This window comes from Carcharhinus amblyrhynchos, chromosome 11 (assembly GCF_965287045.1).
Source record: "Carcharhinus amblyrhynchos chromosome 11, sCarAmb.v2.hapA, whole genome shotgun sequence".
NCBI classification, from domain to species: Eukaryota; Metazoa; Chordata; class Chondrichthyes; order Carcharhiniformes; family Carcharhinidae; genus Carcharhinus; species Carcharhinus amblyrhynchos.
The window spans coordinates 95,775,972-95,794,255 of record NC_137334.1 but is presented as its reverse complement, the minus strand read 5'-3'; the positions used below and the strand labels follow the sequence as shown (position 1 = coordinate 95,794,255).

Genomic DNA, 18,284 nt, shown 5'->3' with positions numbered 1-18,284 from the left:
CATATCCCATGATCCCTTTAGCCTCAAGAGCTATATCTAACTTCTTCTTGTAATCAGACAATGTGTTGGCCTCAATTACATTCTGAGGTAGTGAATTCCACACATTCACCACTCTCCGGGTGAAGAAATTTTGTATCACCTCAGTTCTAAAAGGTTTACCCCTTATACTCAAATTATCACCAATAGTTCTGGACTCCCCCCCCATTGGGAATACTTTTTCCGAATCCACCCTGTCTAACCCTGTTAGAATTTTATAAGATTCTATGAGATCCCCTCTCACTCTTCTATATTTCAATGAATAAAACCCTAACTTACTTAGTCTGTCCTCATATGACAGACGTGCCACCCCAGGAATCAGCCTGGTAACCTTCACTGTTCTTCCTCTATAACAGGGACATCCTTCCTAAGATAAGAACATACCATTTCCCTTCTTTACTGCCTACTGTGTCTGCACGCTTACTCTCAGCGACTGATGCACGAGGACTCCAAGGTCTCGCTGAATATCCGCCTCTCTCAATTTACACCCATTCAAATAATAATCTGTCTTCCTATTATTGCTACCAAAGTGGATAACCTCACATTTATCCACATTATACTATATCTGCCATGCAGATACCCACACACTCAGCCTGTCCAAATCACACTGAAGTATCTCTGCATCCTCCTCACAGCTCACCCTCCCACCCAACTTTGCAAATTTGGAGATAATATATTCAGTTCCCTTTTCCAAATTATTAACATATAATGTGAACAGTTGGAGTCCCAGCACAGATCCCTGAGGAACCCCACTAGTCACTGCTTGCCAATTGGAAGACCCATTTATGCCTACTCTTTGCTTCCTATCTTTCTATCCATCTCACTACCCGCAATCCCATGTGCTTTTTTACACAGTAGTCTGTTATGTGACACCTCGTCAAAAGCTTTCTGAAAGTCTAAATAAACCACATCCACTCGTTCTCCTCATAACTCTACTAGTTACACCCTCAAAAAATTCCAATAGATTCGTCAAGTATGATTTCCCTGTTGTAAACCCATGCTGACTGTGTCTGATTGTCCCACTGCCTTCCGAATGCTGAGTTATGGAATCCTTGATAATGGACTCTAGTAACTTCCCCAGTACCAACGTTAGGCTCACTGGTCTGTAGTTCCCTATTTTCTCTCTATTTCCCTTTTTGAACAGCAGGCTTACATTCACTACCCTCTAACATGTAGGAACTATTCCAGAGTCCAATGAATTTTGGAAAATAACCACCAATGGATCTACTATTTCCGGGGCCTTAAGGGGCATCTTGACAAATACATTAATCGGATGGGAATAGAGGGATATGGTCCCTGGAAGGGTCGGGGGTTTTAGTTCAGTCGGGGCAGCATAGTCAGTGCAGGCTTGGAGGGCCAAAGGGCCTGTTCCTGTGCTGGAATTTTCTTTGTTCTTTGTTCTTTGAGTTAACCTTTCCATCCTCCAATCCCTAATGCTGTGCTATTACCTCAAATACTTCTTCTATCTTCACCTCTGCCGTTACCTCGAACCTTCCTGTTATTGTGATTCACTTAAAGGTCTATAAAATAATGAGGGGCACAGATCAGCGAGATGATCAATATATTTTCCCAAAGGTAGGGGAATCTAAAATTAGGTTTAAAGTTGGAGGGGAGAGATACAAAAGTGTCCAGAGGGGCAATTTTTTCACAGTTAAAAAGTCTGACAACACCAGGTTTAAGTCCAACCGATTTATTATTATGGGGAGAGGGCGGGAAAGTGGAACTGAGCAGCGACAGATCAGCCATGATCTTATTGAATGGCGGGGCAGGCTCGAAGGCTGGACGGCCTACTCCTGCTCCTATTTCTTATGTTCTTATGTTCTTATTTGATAGTAAACTCACTAGCTTTCGAGGTTTCCCTCTTCTTCAGGTGAATGGAGAGTTCTGGCCTCAGACAGAGCATATAAAGCACAGACAGTTTACAGATTACTGATTAGAATGCAAATCTTTACACCTAACCTGCTGTTCAAGTCCTAAAGTGGCTGACAATGTGAGTGGAAGGAGCACTGATCACAGGTTAAAGAGATGTGTATTGTCTCCAGACAGTACAGTAAGTGAGGTTTTGCAAACCCAGGCAAGTCACGGGGGTTACAGATAGTGCGACATGAACCCAAGATCCCTGTTGAGACCGTCCTCATATGTGCGGAACTTGGCTATCAGTCTCTGTTCAGCAACTCTGCGCTGTCGTGTGAAGGCAGACAGAGGGTGGTGAGTGTCTGGAACAAGCTGCCAGAGGTAGTAGTAGACGTGAGTACAATTTTGTCCTTTAAAAAGCATTTACATGGGTAAGATGGGTATAGAGGGATATGGGCCAAATGTGGGCAATTGGGATTAGCTTAGGAGTTTAAAACTATGACTCTAATTAACAAATCTATTCTGTTTCTCAATCAGTATAGTAAAATTCAGCTCAGAAATCTTATCAATCTTAACCTCAGCAAGTCCGAGTGCTCCTGATTATTTGTAGATTCACAATCACAGATGAGCCCCCACTATAGGATCATTGGCCCGACCCCCCCCAGGATTGTTGGAGAGTTCAGCTTAGCCACCAATCATGTTTTGTTTAAAGTACAGAAAATTTGAGATTGAAGACAATTATTGGGTGATTAAACCATAACATTTCATGGGGCTTTGAACAAATAAAAATAAACTTTACTATCCAAGGTAGGAAAGAACAAACATTCTATAATCTCTTATAAGTGAGGTATGTCAGAATAAAGTCAGATTGTGGTTTGAACTCATAATAAAGACCAAATGCAATCAAAATATATTCCACGGGTAGTTAGGTAGGCACTAGGACCCAGTGCTGCCCTGACAATAAATCCAGTGTCTACAAGAGCCCAGTGCTGCCCTGGCAGGAATCCAGTGATAAGTGAACCCAACACTGCAATAGAGTTAAACCTAGAGGGCACTAGAAATCAAAGCTGCCCTGGTATGAAGCAGATGGGCACTAGGACCCAGTGTTGAGCCATTAATAAAATTGGTGGGCACTAAGACCCAGTGGTGTTCTGTAGTGAAGTGAATGGACACTAAGACCCAGCAGTGCCCTGTAGTGAACTCAGTGGACACTAGAACCCAGCGGGCACTGGGACCCAGCGGTCCTGTGGGGAAACTATGGAACAGTCCAGTTCAGGAACAGGCCCTTCGGCCCATTACAGCACAGGAACAGGCCCTTCGGCCCACGATGTTGTGCCGAACATGACTCCAAATTAAACTAATCCCCTCTGTTTGCCCTTGGTCCATATCCCTCTATTCCTTCATGTGCTTATCTAAAGCCTCTTAAATGATTTAAACGCTCCTATTGTGTCTGTCTGCACCACCACCCCTGACACCTACCATTCTCTGTGTAAAATACTTGCCCCTCACATCTCCTTTGAACTTTCCCCCTCTCACTTTAAGTGCATGTCCCTTAGTATTGGACATTTCAACTCTGGGAAAAAGATTCTGACTATCAACCCTATCTCTGCCTCTCATAATTTGTAGACTTCTATCAGGACCACCCTCAGCCTCCACCGCTCCAGGGAAAACAATCCTAGTTTGTCCAGCGTCTCCTTATAGCTCATACCCTCTAATCCAGGCAGCATCCTGGTAAACCTCTTCTGCACCCTCTCCAAAGCCTCCACATTCTTCCTGTAATGTGGTGACCAGAATTGAATGCAATATTCTAAGTGCAGCCTAACCAAAGTTTTATTAAGTACAACGTGACATCCTGACTCTTGTACTCAATGCCCAGACCAATAGTAATAAACATGCCATACACCTTCTTTAGCATCCTATCCACTTGTGTGGCCACTTCCAGGGAGCTATGGACTCAAACCCCAAGATCTCCCTGTACATCAATGCTGTTCAGGCTCCTGCCATTAACTGTATATTTACCCTTAACATTTGATCTCCCAAAGTGCAGCACCTCACATTTGCCCGGATTAAACTCCATCTGCCATTTCTCCACCCATATCTGCAACTGATCTATATCCTGCTGTATCATTTGACAACCTTTTACACTAACTTCTAACCTACCCATCTACATTTTCATCATTTATATATTTATATATATCACAAACAGCAGAGTTCCCAGTACAGATCCCTATAGAACTCCATTAGTCATGGACCTTCAGCCGGAAACACACCCTTTCAACACTACTCCCTGACTTCTGCCGATTCTGAATCAAAGCAGCCAAGTCACCGTGGATCCAATGCATTTTAAACTTCTGGATGACCCTACCATGAGCAGGATATAGATCAGTTGGAGACTTAGGTGGAGAAATGGCAGATGGAGTTTATCTAGATAATGTGAGATAATGCATTTTGGAAGGTTCAATGCATGCAGGAATTATACAGTAAATCATAGAAACCCTACAGTACAGAAAGAGGCCACTCAGCCCATCGAGTCTGCACCAAACACAATCCCACCCAGGCTCTACCCCCATATCCCTACACATTTACCCACTAATCCCTCTAACCTACACATCTCAGGACACTATGGGGCAATTTTAGCATGGCCAATCAACCTAACCTGCACATCTTTGGACTGTGGAAGGGAACTGGAGCACCTGGAGGAAATCCACGCAGACACGAGGAGAATGTACAAACTCCACACAGACAGTGACCCAAGCTGGGAATTGAACCCAGGACCCTGGAGCTGTGAAGCAGCAGTGCTAACCACTGTGCTACCATGCCTAAATGGTAGAACCCTTAGGAATATTGACTATACCCAGAGAGATCTGGTTATATGTGTCCACCTATCGCTGAAAATGGCAACGCAGGTGGATAAGGTAATCAAGAAGGCATATGGCATGCTTGCCTTCATCGGTCAGGGCAATGAGTATAAAAATTAGCAAGTCATGTTGCTGCTGTGCAGAACCTCATTTGGAATGGCAGTTTAGATCGGAGTTGAGGAGGAACTTCTTCACTCAAAGGGTGGTGAATCTCTGCAATTCTCTGCCCGTTGAAGTGGTGGAGGCTACCTCGCTAAATATATTTAAGACACGGGTAGATTGGTTTTTGACAGACAAGGGAATTAAGGGTTATGGGGAGAAAGTGGGAAAGTGGAACTGATCCACTTCAGATCAGCCATGATCTTATTGAATGGCGGGGCAGGCTCGAAGGGCTAGATGGCCTACTCCTGCTCCTATTTCTTATGTTCTTATGAATATTGTGTTCAATTCTGGTTGCCACATTACCGGAAGGATGTGGATGCTTTGGAGAGGGTACAGAAGAGGGTTACCAGGGTATGCCTGGTCTGGAGGATATTAGCCATGTCGAGAGGCTGGATGAACTTGGTTTGTTCTCACGGGAATGACGATGGTTGAGGGGTGGCCTGATAGAGGTTTACAAAATTATGAGTGACATGGACAGAGTGGATAGTCAGATGCTCTTTCCTACAATGGAAAAGTCAAGTACTAGGGGACGTAGGTTTAAGGTGCATGGGGAAAAGTTTCGAGGAGATGTGCGAGGCAGGTTTTTTTACACAGAGGGTGGTGAATGTCTGGAACCCGCTGCCCGGGGAGGGGGTGGGAGCAGGTACGATAGCGGCATTTAAGGGTCAACTAGACAAATACAGTGGATGGTCTGGAGGGATGTCAGAAGTTGCAGCGGGACATAGATAGGATGCAAGACTGGGCGGAGAAGTGGCAGATGGAGTTCAACACAGATAAATGTGTAGTGGTCCATTTTGGCAGGTCCAGTGGGATGAAGGAATACAGTATCAAGGGTAGGAGTCTTAGCTGTGTTGAGGAGCAGAAGGATCTTGGGGTCCGGGTCCACAGGACTCTTAAATCGGCCTCGCAGGTGGAGGATGTGGTCAAGAAGGCATATGGTGTACTGGCCTTCATTAATTGAGGGATTGAGTTTCGGAGTCGGGAGGTAATGCTGCAACTTTATAAGACCCTTGTCGGACCCCACTTGGAGTACTGTGCGCAGTTCTGGTTGCCTCATTACAGGAAGGATGTGGAAGCTATTGAAAGGGTGCAGAGGAGATTTACAAGGATGTTGCCTGGATTGGGAGGCATGCCTTATGAAGATAGGTTGAGGGAGCTGGGACTCTTCTCCCTGGAGAGACGAAGGTTGAGAGGTGACCTGATAGAGGTTTATAAGATGTTGAGGTATAGATAGGGTGGATTCTTGGAGGCTATTTCCCAGGGCTGAAATGGTCACTACGAGAGGACACAGTGCTGGGAAGCAAGTACAGAGGAGATGTCGGGGGTAAGTTTTTCACTCAGAGGGTGGTGAGTGAGTGGAATCGGCTGCCGTCAGTGGTGGTGGAGGCGAACTCGCTGGGGTCTTTTAAAAGACTTCTGGTTGAGTATATGGGATTTAATGGGATTGAGAGTTATAGATAGGCCTGGTAGGTAGGGATATGATCGGCGCAACTTGTGGGCCGAAGGGCCTGTTTATGCTGTAATGTTCTATGTTCTATACATGAATAGGATGGGAGTGGAAGAATACGGACTCGATAAGTGCATACGGTTTTAGATAGGCCTGGTAGGTATGCATCATGATTGGCACTTGGAGGGCTGAAGGGCCTGTTCCTATGCTGAACTGTTCCCTGTTCTTTGTTCTTGAGAGGTATTGTGGAAAACCTTACCAAAATCCATGTAGGCAACATTTAATCCCCTTGTATATCAGGAACCTATCTACCCGTGACTTAAATATATTTAGCGAGGTAGCCTCCACCACTTCAACGGGCAGAGAATTCCAGAGATTCACCACCCTTTGAGTGAAGAAGTTCCTCCTCAACTCCGTTCTAAACTGCTCCCCCCTTATCTTGAGGCTGTGCCCTCTAGTCCTGCTGTCCTTTCTAAGCGGGAAGAATCTCTTTCCCTCTACCCTATCCATCCCTTTCATTATCTTATACGTCTTTATAAGATCCCCTCTCATCCTACTAAACTCCAACGAGTACAGACCCAGTCTATTCAGCCTCTCTTCATAGTCCAACCCCCTCATCTCCGGTATCAGCCTAATGAACCTAGTGACATCCTTATCCATAACTATTTTAAAATTACACAAGTGGGCACTAACTCGGATCCAGCAATGCTCTGTGATGTAGTCAGTGGGCAGTACAAAGAACAAAGAAAATTCCAGCACAGGAACAGGCCCTTCGGCCCCTCCAGGCCTGCACTGACCATGCTGCCCGACTGAACTAAAACCCCCTACCCTTCCGGGGACCGTATCCCTCTATTCCCATCCGATTAATGTATTTGTCAAGACGCCCCTTAAAACTCACTACTGTATCCGCTTCCACTACCTCCCCCAGCTATGAGTTCCAGGCACCCATTACTCTGTGTAAAAAAATCTGCCTCGGACATCTCCTTTAAACCTTGCCCCTCACAACCTGTGCCCCCGAGTAACTGTCTCTTCCACCCTGGGAAAAAGCTTTTGACTATCCACTCTGTCCATGCCTCTCATAATCTTGTAGACTTCTATCAGGTCTCCCCTCAACCACTGTTGTTTCAGTGAGAACAAACCAAGTTTCTCCAACCTCTCCTCGTAGCTAATGTCCTCCATACCAGGCAACATCCTGGTAAATCTTTTCTGTACCCTCTCCAAAGCCTCCACATCCTTCTGGTAGTGTGGCGACCAGAATTGAACACTATATTCCAAGTGCGGCCTAACTAAGATTCTAACCCAGCAATGCCCTGTAGTGACTCCAGTGGGCACTAAGACTCAGAAATGCCCTGTTATGCACCCAATGGGCACTAGGACCCAGCAAAACTCTGTATTGAACCCAGTGGGCACTAGGATCCAGCAATGTCCTGTAGTGCATCCAGTGGGCACTAGGACCCAGCAAAACTCTGTATTGCACCCAGTGGGCACTAGGATCCAGCAATACTCTGTATTGCACCCAGTGGGCAGTAGGATCCAGCAATACTCTGTATTGCACCCAGTGGGCAGTAGGACCCAGCAATGTCCTGTAGAGTATTCCAGTGGGCACTAGGACCCAGCAATGCTGTGTAGTGACTCCAGTGGGCAGTAGGACCCAGCAATGCTCTGTAGTGACTCCAGTGAGCACTAAGACCCAGATATGCTCTGTATTGAACCCAGTGGGCACTAGGACCCAGCAATGCTCTGTAGTGACTCCAGTGGGCGCTAAGACCCAGATATGCTCTGTATTGCACCCAGTGGGCACTAGGACCCAGCAATGCTCTGTAGTGACTCCAGTGAGCACTAAGACCCAGATATGCTCTGTATTGAACCCAGTGGGCACTAGGACCCAGCAATGCTCTATAGTGACTCCAGTGGGACTAAGACCCAGACATGCTCTGTACTGCACCCAATAGGCACTAAGATTCAGCAATGCCCTGTTTTGGCTCCAGTGGGCACTAAGACCCAGCAATGCTCTGTAGAGTATTCCAGTGGGCACTAAGACCCAGATATGCTCTGTATTGCACCCAGTGGGCACTAAGACCCAGATATGCTCTGTATTGCACCCAGTGGGCACTAGGACCCAGCAGTGCTCTGTAGAGTGTTCCAGTGGGCAGTAGGACCCAGTGGTGCCTCCACCTGCTGGGCTGAGTGCTGTGTGCTCTCCCTGGGTTCAGTGTGGGATGGGAGTCTCTGGGATGGGAATCTCCAGGCTGGGAATCTCCAGGATGGGAATCTCCGGGCTGGGAGTCTCCGGGCTGGGCTTGGCCCTCCTGCTGCTGGCCGCAGGGGCTGGGGGTTTTCCCGAGGTGGCTTTCCGCTGCCCCCCGTGCAGTGATGAGCAGATAGCGGCTTGCCCAGCTCCAGCCGGCTGCACTGAGACGGTGCGGGAGCCGGGCTGCGGCTGCTGCTGGAGCTGTGCCCGGAGCCTGGGGGAACCATGCGGGGTTTATACCCCTCGCTGCGGGGCTGGCCTCCGCTGTTACCCCAAGAGCGACACCGAGTACCCGCTGCAAGCCCTGGTACAGGGGCAGGGACTGTGCGGTAAGCGGAGAGACCTGGAGTATAACCGCTCCCGGGACACACACACAGGTAAAACCTTTCCTACATTCTTCCAGTAACTTTCACTCTGTTTCTAACTCTGAGAAACCGCCAGAGAGGCTGCACCAATTTATTGCATTAATTCAACCAATCAAATCCCCAAAGCAAAAGTTCAGAAAGTTTACCAAACTTTTTTAAAAGTTCAGAAAGTTTTGATGGGAGCCAGTCAGATGTTTGGAGCCAATATAAAGTTGATATTTGTACAGTTTTTCTGTATCAGGAATGCGGTGTGGCCGGTGAACTGCACAAAGTGGGGAATAAACTTACTTATTGGCACAAAATCAGAAAATTGCTGGAAAATCTCAGCGGGTCTGGACAGTATCTGTGCAGAGGGAATAGAGTGAGATTTCCAGCATTTCTTGATTTTGTTTCAGATTCCAGCATCCGCGGTACTGGATTTGAGGAAAGATCAGCTACTTGGAGAGTTCAGGAACCCTGACTAACAGTTAGCACCTCATACAACAGCCCACATTTATATAGCACCTTAAAACAGTGAAATCACACCCAGCTGCTTCACCGGAGCTTTCTCAAGAGGCACAGGCAAACTGACACCAAAACTGTGTTCAATCAGCTGTGACACTGTCCCACACTGGCTGGAGTCAGGGTTCACTGTCCCACACTGGCTGGTGTCAGGGTTCACTGTCCCACACTGGCTGGTCTCTGGTTCACTGTCCCACACTGGCTGGTCTCTGGTTCACTGTCCCACACTGGCTGGTCTCTGGTTCACTGTCCCACACTGGCTGGTCCCTGGTTCACTGTCCCACACTGGCTGGTCTCTGGTTCACTGTCCCACACTGGCTGGTCTCTGGTTCACTGTCCCACACTGGCTGGTGTCAGGGTTCACTGTCCCACACTGGCTGGTGTCAGGGTTCACTGTCCCACACTGGCTGGTCTCTGGTTCACTGTCCCACATTGGCTGGTCTCTGGTTCACTGTCCCACACTGGCTGGTCTCTGGTTCACTGTCCCACACTGGCTGGTGTCAGGGTTCACTGTCCCACACTGGCTGGTCTCTGGTTGACTGTCCCACACTGGCTGGTCTCTGGTTGACTGTCCCACACTGGCTGGTCTCTGGTTGACTGTCCCACACTGGCTGGTCTCTGGTTGACTGTTCCACACTGGCTGGTCTCTGGTTCACTGTCTCACACTGCCTGGTCTCTGGTTCACTGTCCCACACTGGCTGGTCTCTGGTTCACTGTCCCACACTGGCTGGTCTCTGGTTCACTGTCCCACACTGGCTGGGCTCTGGTTCACTGTCCCACACTGTTACATGCAGCTCTCCCCCTCTGTGTGGTTTTGGTTTGTTACAGGGTGAAAGGTCTACCTTGTGGATGTGTTTAATGGCTGGCAGTGAGGCTGCCAGTTCAGTGGTGAAGGGGTTAATGCTGAGATTAACCTTTACTCGGAGTGTTTGATTTATTTTCACGGCATGCTCCTTACCCATTGTCCCTTTCACTTTTCTGAAAAAAATACTCTCCTTGTCTGAAAAATTCCTGGCAACGTTTTGGGAGGTGATTGGTGCTCACGGTCCCAGGAATGACTCGGAGTTGCTAACCTTGCTTTTTTTTCCAGCAAACTGGCTCTCAGTTTGAGGTGGGAGCAGAATCCTTTCTACTTCCCTGTGTGGAGCCAGCTCGCTAAAGCATCTCTGCGTTTTTTTCCCGGGATCGTGATCCCTGCTGCCTGAGTTATGGATTCTGTGATTTTCCCTCAGGGAGGGGAATTCTTTTGAAATGTGTTGGGTTAAAGGCCGGGGGTGGGGGGGTGGGGGGATGGCAGTGTGAGGGTCCCAGTATGGGGAGGGGGAGACAGTCTCACTGCCGGGCTCTGCACTGGGGTTTAATACAGATTGATAAAAAAAATCATAAAATCCAGCAAATGGCATTAAACTAATCCTGTGTGGGTGTGGGTGTGTGAGTGTGTGGGTAGGGGGGGTGTGGGTGGGGGGGGTGTGGGTGTGTGGGTGGGGGGGGGTGCGGTTAGAGACTAAAGGAGGGATAGTGAGGCAAAGGGAATGGAAGGATGAGAGAGAGAGGAGGATAGATAGAAGGAGGGATAGTGAGTGGGGGTGGGGGGATTGCAGGGAGTTTTTGGGAGGAGTGCTGTCAGTGATTTGCTTTGTGCCCCCCCCCCCCCCCCCGCCCCCCTGTTCAGAGGGGGTTGAGTGACAGTGGCTGAGATCAGATAGTGAGGGTGGGATTAGGGTCTCCAACTGAAATTTAACTGACCTTACTGACTGGTTCCTTTAACCTCCCCTCCCCCTCCCCAGAGTGCAGCCCCCTCCCCTCCCCTCCCCTCCTACTCCAGCCCTGCCTCGGCCTGCTCCCCCTCCACCTCCTCCCTCCCCCCCGCCCCCAGCGAGGGTATAAAGAGGCTGGAGGAGGTTTCCTCGGGACAAGCCTCCCTATTGAGTTGTGAGACACAAAGAGTTTTCAGACAGAGGCTGTGCTGCATCTTAAGCAGCAGCAGGATAAGCTCGGCCTGTCCTCACTCTCAAACTGTGGGAAGGGGAGATCCCATTTCCCAGCTGGATGGGTTTGACACCAGGAACCAGCTTCACAGCTTCCCCAGTGCTCAGTGCGCCAGGAGTGAGACAGACTGGCAGCTCATTCATTTCAAGCAGTGCATGTAGCCAGACTTCACTCTCTCTGTCCCTGTGTCTCTCCGTCCCTGTCTCTCTCCCTGTCACTCCCTCTCTGTGTCACTCTCCCTCTGTCTGTGTCTCTCCCTCTCTCTGTGTGTTTCTCCCTCTCTCTGTGTGTCTCTCTATCTCTCTGTGTCTCTCTCTGAGTCTCTGTCTTTCTCTCTCTTTGTCTTTCTCTTGCTGTTCATCTGTCTCTTCTACTGTCTCTCTCTGTATTTCTTTCAGTGTCTGTGTCTCTTTCAGTATCAGTGTCTTTCTCAGTCTCTGTGTCTCTCAGCCTGTGTGTGTCTGTCTCTTTCTCTCTGTGTCTCTTTCTCTCTGTGTGTCTCTTTTTCTCTGTGTGTGTCCCTCTCACTCTGCATGTCTCTCTCTGTGTCTCTGTGTGTGTATGTGTATGTCTCCCTCTCTTTCTCTGTATCTTTCTGTCTCTCTCTCTCACTCTCTGATTCCGTCTCTCTCTCTCTCTCCCCCTCTCCCTCTCTTTCCCTCTCCTCTCTCCATCTCTCTCCCCCTCTTCTCCCTCTCCCTGTCTCTCTCTCTCTCCCTCTCTCTCTATCCCTGTCTCTGTCTTTGGTCCTCTCTCTCTCTCTCTCTGTCTCCCTTTGCCCCCTTCTCTCTCTGACTTGCTAAGAGTACAGTGCCCCTCAGAACTTTGCTCTCCTGCATCCCACTGTCTCCCAGCCACCATGCCCAGCATTCCTTCTCTGCACATTCTCCCCGCAGTCTATGGGTCCACGTGCCCCCGTCACTCAGTGTGTGGAGTGGGGAAGACTGTAATGGGGACTTTCACAGTTGAATCATTATCTCACTCGGGCTCTCCCAGGGCTGCCATGTGTGGGATGGCCTCCAGGCTGCGATAGAGGATGATGTGCAGAGTTGGGAGTGTGTGTGTGTGGGAAGAGGGGGAGTGGGAACTTGTTTACGCGGGAGGGTCACAGAGAGTTCCACTGCCTGAAGGGAAAGACTTGGTGCCTCAGAATGAAACCCATTCCAGCAGGAATCTGGGAATGATTGATGGAAGATCTTCAAATTGCTTCAATCATTAACCACTCGGTTGGTTCACTGAATCCACGATCACGACAACATTGACTCCATAAACAAACCAGCACCTACTCTCTGCACTGTATTTACACACACTGATTCTCACGTAGCTCCAGTCATTGTACCCAGTACTCCCAGGACAGGTACAGCACGGGGTTAGATACAGAGTAAAGCTCCCTCCACACTGTCCCCATCAAACACTCCCAGCACAGGCACAGCACAGGGTTAGATACAGAGTAAAGCTCCCTCTACACTGTAGAACATAGAACATTACAGCGCTGACCAGTGGAACCAATCTATGACCCTCTAACCTAAACTATTCCAATATTATCCATATGCCTATCCACTGACCATTTGAACGCCCTTAAAGTTGGCGAGTCCACAACTGCTGCAGGCAGGGCATTCCACGCCCTTACTACCCTCTGAGTAAAGAACCTACCTCTGACATCCATCCTATAATTACCACGCCTTAATTTAAAGCTATGTCCCCTCGTGTTAGCCATCACCATCCGGGGTAAAACGCTCTCACTGATCACCCTATCTAACCCTCGGATCATCTTGTATGCCTCAATTAAGTCACCTCATAACCTTCTTCTCTCTAATGAAAATAACCTCAAGTCCCTTAGCCTTCCCTCATAAGACCTTCCCACCATACCAGGCAACATCCTGGTAAACCTCCTCTGCACCCTTTCCAATGCCTCCACAACTTTTATTATAATGCAGCGACCAGAACTGTACGCAATACTCCAAGTGTAGCCACACCAGAGTTTTGTACAGTTGTAACATGACCTCACGGTTCCGAAATTCAATCCCTCTACCAATAAAAGCTAACACACTGTACGCCTTCTTAACAACCTTATCAACCTGGGTGCCAACTTTCAGGGAGCTATGCATATAGAACATAGAACATAGAACACTACAGCACAAACAGGCCCTTCGGCCCACAAGTTGCGCCGATCACATCACCTACCAACCTACAGACCTATCTATAACCCTCAATCTCATTAAACCCCATATACTCATCCAGAAGTCTTTTAAAAGACCCCAGCGAGTTCGCCTCCACCACCACTGACGGCAGCCGATTCCATTCACTCACCACCCTCTGAGTGAAAAACTTACCCCTAACATCACTTCTGAACCTCCCTCCCCGCACCTTAAATCTGTGTCCTCTCGTAGCGACCATTTCAAACCGGGGAAATAGCCTCTGAGAGTCCACCCTATCTATTCCTCTCAACATTTTGTAAACTTCTATCAGGTCACCTCTCAACCTTCGTCTCTCCAGGGAAAAAAGTCCCAGCTCCCTCAACCTAACTTCATAAGGCATGCCTCCCAGTCCAGGCAACATCCTTGTAAATCTCCTCTGCACCCTTTCAATAGCTTCTACATCTTTCCTATAGTGAGGCGACCAGAACTGCGCACAATACTCCAAATGAGGCCTGACAAGGGTCTTATAAAGTTCCAGCATTACCTCCCGACTCCTAAACTCAATCCCTCGATTAATGAAGGCCAGTACACCATACGCCTTCTTGACCACCTCCTCCACCTGCGAGGCCGATTTAAGAGTCCTGTGGACCCGGACCCCAAGATCCTTCTGCTCCTCAACACTACTCAGACTTCTGCCCTTGATAGTGTACTCGTTCATCCCGTTAGTTCTGCCAAAATGGACGACTACACATTTATCCGCGTTGAAGTCCATCTGCCACTTCTCCGCCCAGTCCTGCATCCTATCTATGTCCTGCTGCAACTTTTGCCATCCTTCCAGATCATCCACAACACCACCGACCTTCGTGTCATCAGCGAACTTACTTACCCATCCCTCCACTTCCTCATCCAGGTCATTTATGAAAATGACAAACAACAAGGGTCCCAGAACAGATCCTTGAGGCACTCCGCTGGTGACTGACCTCCATTCAGAAAAAGCCCCATCCACAACCACTCTCTGCCTTCTGCAGGCAAGCCAGTTCTGGATCCACAAGGCCAAAGGCCCTTGGATCCCATGCCCTCTCACCTTCTCAAGAAGTCTTGCATGGGGGACCTTATCAAACGCCTTGCTGAAGTCCATGTACACTACGTCCACGGCACTTCCTTCGTCAATGTGTTCAGTCACATTATCGAAGAACTCAACTAGGCTTGTAAGGCACGACCTGCCCTTGACAAATCCATGCTGACTATTCCTGATCATGTCAAACCTCTCCAAATGTTCGTAAATCTTGTCCCTCAGAAGCCTCTCCATCAGCTTACCAACCACTGAGGTCAGACTCACCGGTCGGTAATTTCCCGGGCTATCTCTGTTCCCTTTCTTAAAAATAGGAACTACATCCGCAATCCTCCAATCCTCCGGAACCTCTCCCGTCTCCATTGACGACGCAAAGATCATCGCCAGGGGCTCTGCAATCTCTTCCCTCGCCTCCCACAGTATCCTGGGGTACATCCCATCTGGTCCCGGCGACTTATCTACCTTGATAGAATTCAAAAGTTCCAACACATCCTCCTCCTTAATATTCACGTACTCAATCCTTTCCATCTGCTGCAAATCCATAACAAAATCTCCCAGATCGGCTTCCACCGTGAATACTGAGGCGAAGTACTCGTTAAGCACCTCCGCCATTTCTTCTGGTTCCACACAAACCTTTCCCCCCTCACCTTTTATAGGTCCTATCCCTTCTCTTCTTATCCTTTTACCTTTCACATATTTATAGAAGGCCTTGGGATTCTCCTTAATCTTACTCGCCAAGGTCTTCTCATGACCCCTTCTGGCTCTCCTAATTTCCCTTTTAAGTTCCCTCCTACAGTCCTTATACTCCTCAAGATCTTTAACATCTCCTAATTCCCTGAACCTCTTGTACACCTTCCTTTTCTTCCTGACTAGGTTCAACACATCCTTTGTGCACCACGGTTCCCTCGACCCACCAAAACCCCCTCGTCTCATCGGAACGTTGTCATTCAGAGCTCCAGACACACATTCCTTGAATATCTGCCACCTTCCTTCGGTACTTTTCCCTAAGAACGCCTCCTTCCAGTTTATTTGTCCAAGTAACTTCCTGACTTCTTCGTATCTCCCCTTACCCCAGACAAACACCTTCCTAGCCTGCCTGATCCTATCTCGTTCCAACGCAATTGTGAAGGAGATAGAATTATGGTCACCATATGTACCCCGAGATCGCTGTGCTCGTCAACACTACTAAGAGTCCTTCCATTAGCCCTATATTCTGTACTCCTGTTACCTTACCAAAGTGAATCACCTCGCACTTTTCCATATTAAACTCCATCTGCCACCTCTCAGCCCAGCTCTGCAGCTTATCTATGTCCCTCTGCAAACTGTAACATCCATCCTCACTGTCTACAACTCCTCCAACTTTGGTGTCATCCGCAAATTTACTAATCCATCCTTCTACACCCTCATCTAGGTCATTTATAAAAATGACAAACAGCAGTGGCCCCAAAACAGATCCCTGAGGTACACCACTTGTAACTGAACTCCAGGTTGAATATTTTCCATCAACCACCACCCTCTGTCTTCTATCAGCTAGCCAATTCCTGATCCAAACTGCTAAATCACCCTCAATCCCATGCATCTGCATTTTCTGCAGTAGCCTACCATGGGGAACCTTATCAAATGCTTTGCTAAAATCCATATACACCACGTCAACTGCCTTACCCTTATCCACCTCTTTGGTCACCTTTTCAAAAAACTCGATAAGGTTTGTGAGGCACGACCTACCCTGCACAAATCCGTGTTGACTATCCCTAATCAATTTATTTCCCTCTAGATGATTATAAATCCTATCCCTTATAATTCTTTCAAAAACTTTGCCCACAACAGAAGTAAGGCTCACTGGTCTATAATTCCCAGGATGGTCTCTACTCCCCTTCTTGAACAAGGGGCCAACATTTGCTGTCCTCCAGTCTTCCTGCACTATACCTGAAGCCAATGATGACATGAAGATCAAAGCCAAAGGCTCTGCAATCTCCTCCCTAGCCTCCCAGAGAATCCTAGGGTAAATCCCATCCATCCCAGGGGACTTATCTATTTTCATACTCTCAAGAATTGCCAACACCTCCTCCTTATGTACCGCAATCCCGTCTAGTCTACAACCTGCTATCGCAGTATTCTCCTTGACTACACTGACTTTTTCCTGTGTGAATACTGTTGAAAAATACTCATTCAGTGCCTCTCCTATCTCTTCAGGCTCCACGCACAACTTCCCACTGCTGTCTCTGACTGGCCCTAATCTTGCCGTAACCAATCTTTTATTCTTGACATACCTGTAGAAAGCTTTAGGATTTTCCTTGATCCTGTCCGCCAAAGTCTTTTCATGTCCTCTTCTAGTTCTTCTTAACTCTCTCTTTAGCTTCTTCCTGGCTAATTTATAACTCTCCAGTGCCCTAACTCAGCCTTCACGTCTCATCTTTACATAAGCCTCCTTCTTCCTCTTCACCAGAGATTCAACTTCCTTAGTACACCACGGTTCCCTCGCTCGACCACTTCCTCTCTGCCTGACAGGTACATATTTATCAAGGACTCGCAGTAGCTGCTCCTTGAATAAGCTCCACATTTCAGATGCTCCCAGCCCCTGCAATTTCCTACTCCACCCTATGTATCCTAAATCTCACCTAATAGCCTCATAATTATCTTTCCCCCAGCTATAACTTCTGCCCTTCGGTATATGCCTATCCCTTTCCATCACTAAGGTAAATGTGACCGAATTGTGGTCACTATCACCAAAGTGCTCACCTACCTCCAAGTCTAACACCTGGTCTGGTTCATTACCCAGTACCAAATCCAGTGTAGCCTCAGCTCTTGTTGGCCTATCTACATACTGTGTCATGAAATCTTCCTGCACACATTGGACAAAAACTGACCCCTCTAACGTGCTTGAACTATAGTTTTTCCAATCGATATTTGTACAGTTAAAGTCCCCCATAACAACTACCCTGTTACTCTCGCATCTATCCAGGATCATCTTTACAATCCTTTCCTCTACATCTCTGGAACTTTTTGGAGGCCTATAAAAAACTCCCAACAGGGTGATCTCTCCTTTCCCGTTTCTAATCTCAGCCCATACTACCTCAATAGACAGGTCCACATCAAATGTCCTTTCTGCCACCGTAATACTGTCCTTGACTAACAATGCCACGCCTCCCCCTCTTCTACCACCTTCTCTGCTCTGACTGAAACATCTGAACCCCGGAACCTGCAACAACCATTCCTGTCCCTGCTCTATCCATGTCTCTGAAATGGCCACAACATCGAAGTCCCAGGCACCAATCCAGGCTGCAAGTTCATCCACCTTATTGCGTATGCTCCTCGCATTAAAGTATACACACTTCAAACCACCCTCCCACCTGCCAATACACGGCTGTGACCTAGAAACCTTATCCATGACCTCCCTATTTTCATCCTCCTGTACATTGGAGCTACAGTTCAGGTTCCCATCCCCCCTCTGAATCAGTTTAAACCCCCCCCACCCCCCCGAATAGCATTGGCAAATTTCCCCCCAAGATATTAGTACCCCTCTGGTTCAGGTGCAGACCATCCCTTTTGTAGAGGTCCCACTTACCCCAGAATGAGCCCCAATTGTCCAAGTATCTGAACCCTTCCCTCCT

At 48.0% G+C, this 18,284-nt stretch overlaps 1 protein-coding gene across 1 annotated transcript in view; it reads left to right on the top strand.

Moving 5' to 3' along the window:
* The first annotated feature begins 8,554 nt into the window (after positions 1-8,554).
* Positions 8,555-18,284, top strand: part of igfbp2a (insulin-like growth factor binding protein 2a) — a 45,906-nt gene continuing 36,176 nt past the window's right edge. Inside the window, exon 1 of the mRNA XM_080199623.1 lies at positions 8,555-8,985. Within this exon, the coding sequence (XP_080055749.1) occupies positions 8,577-8,985 (409 nt within the window). The 5' untranslated portion in view covers positions 8,555-8,576. The remainder of the gene's footprint in view (positions 8,986-18,284) is intronic.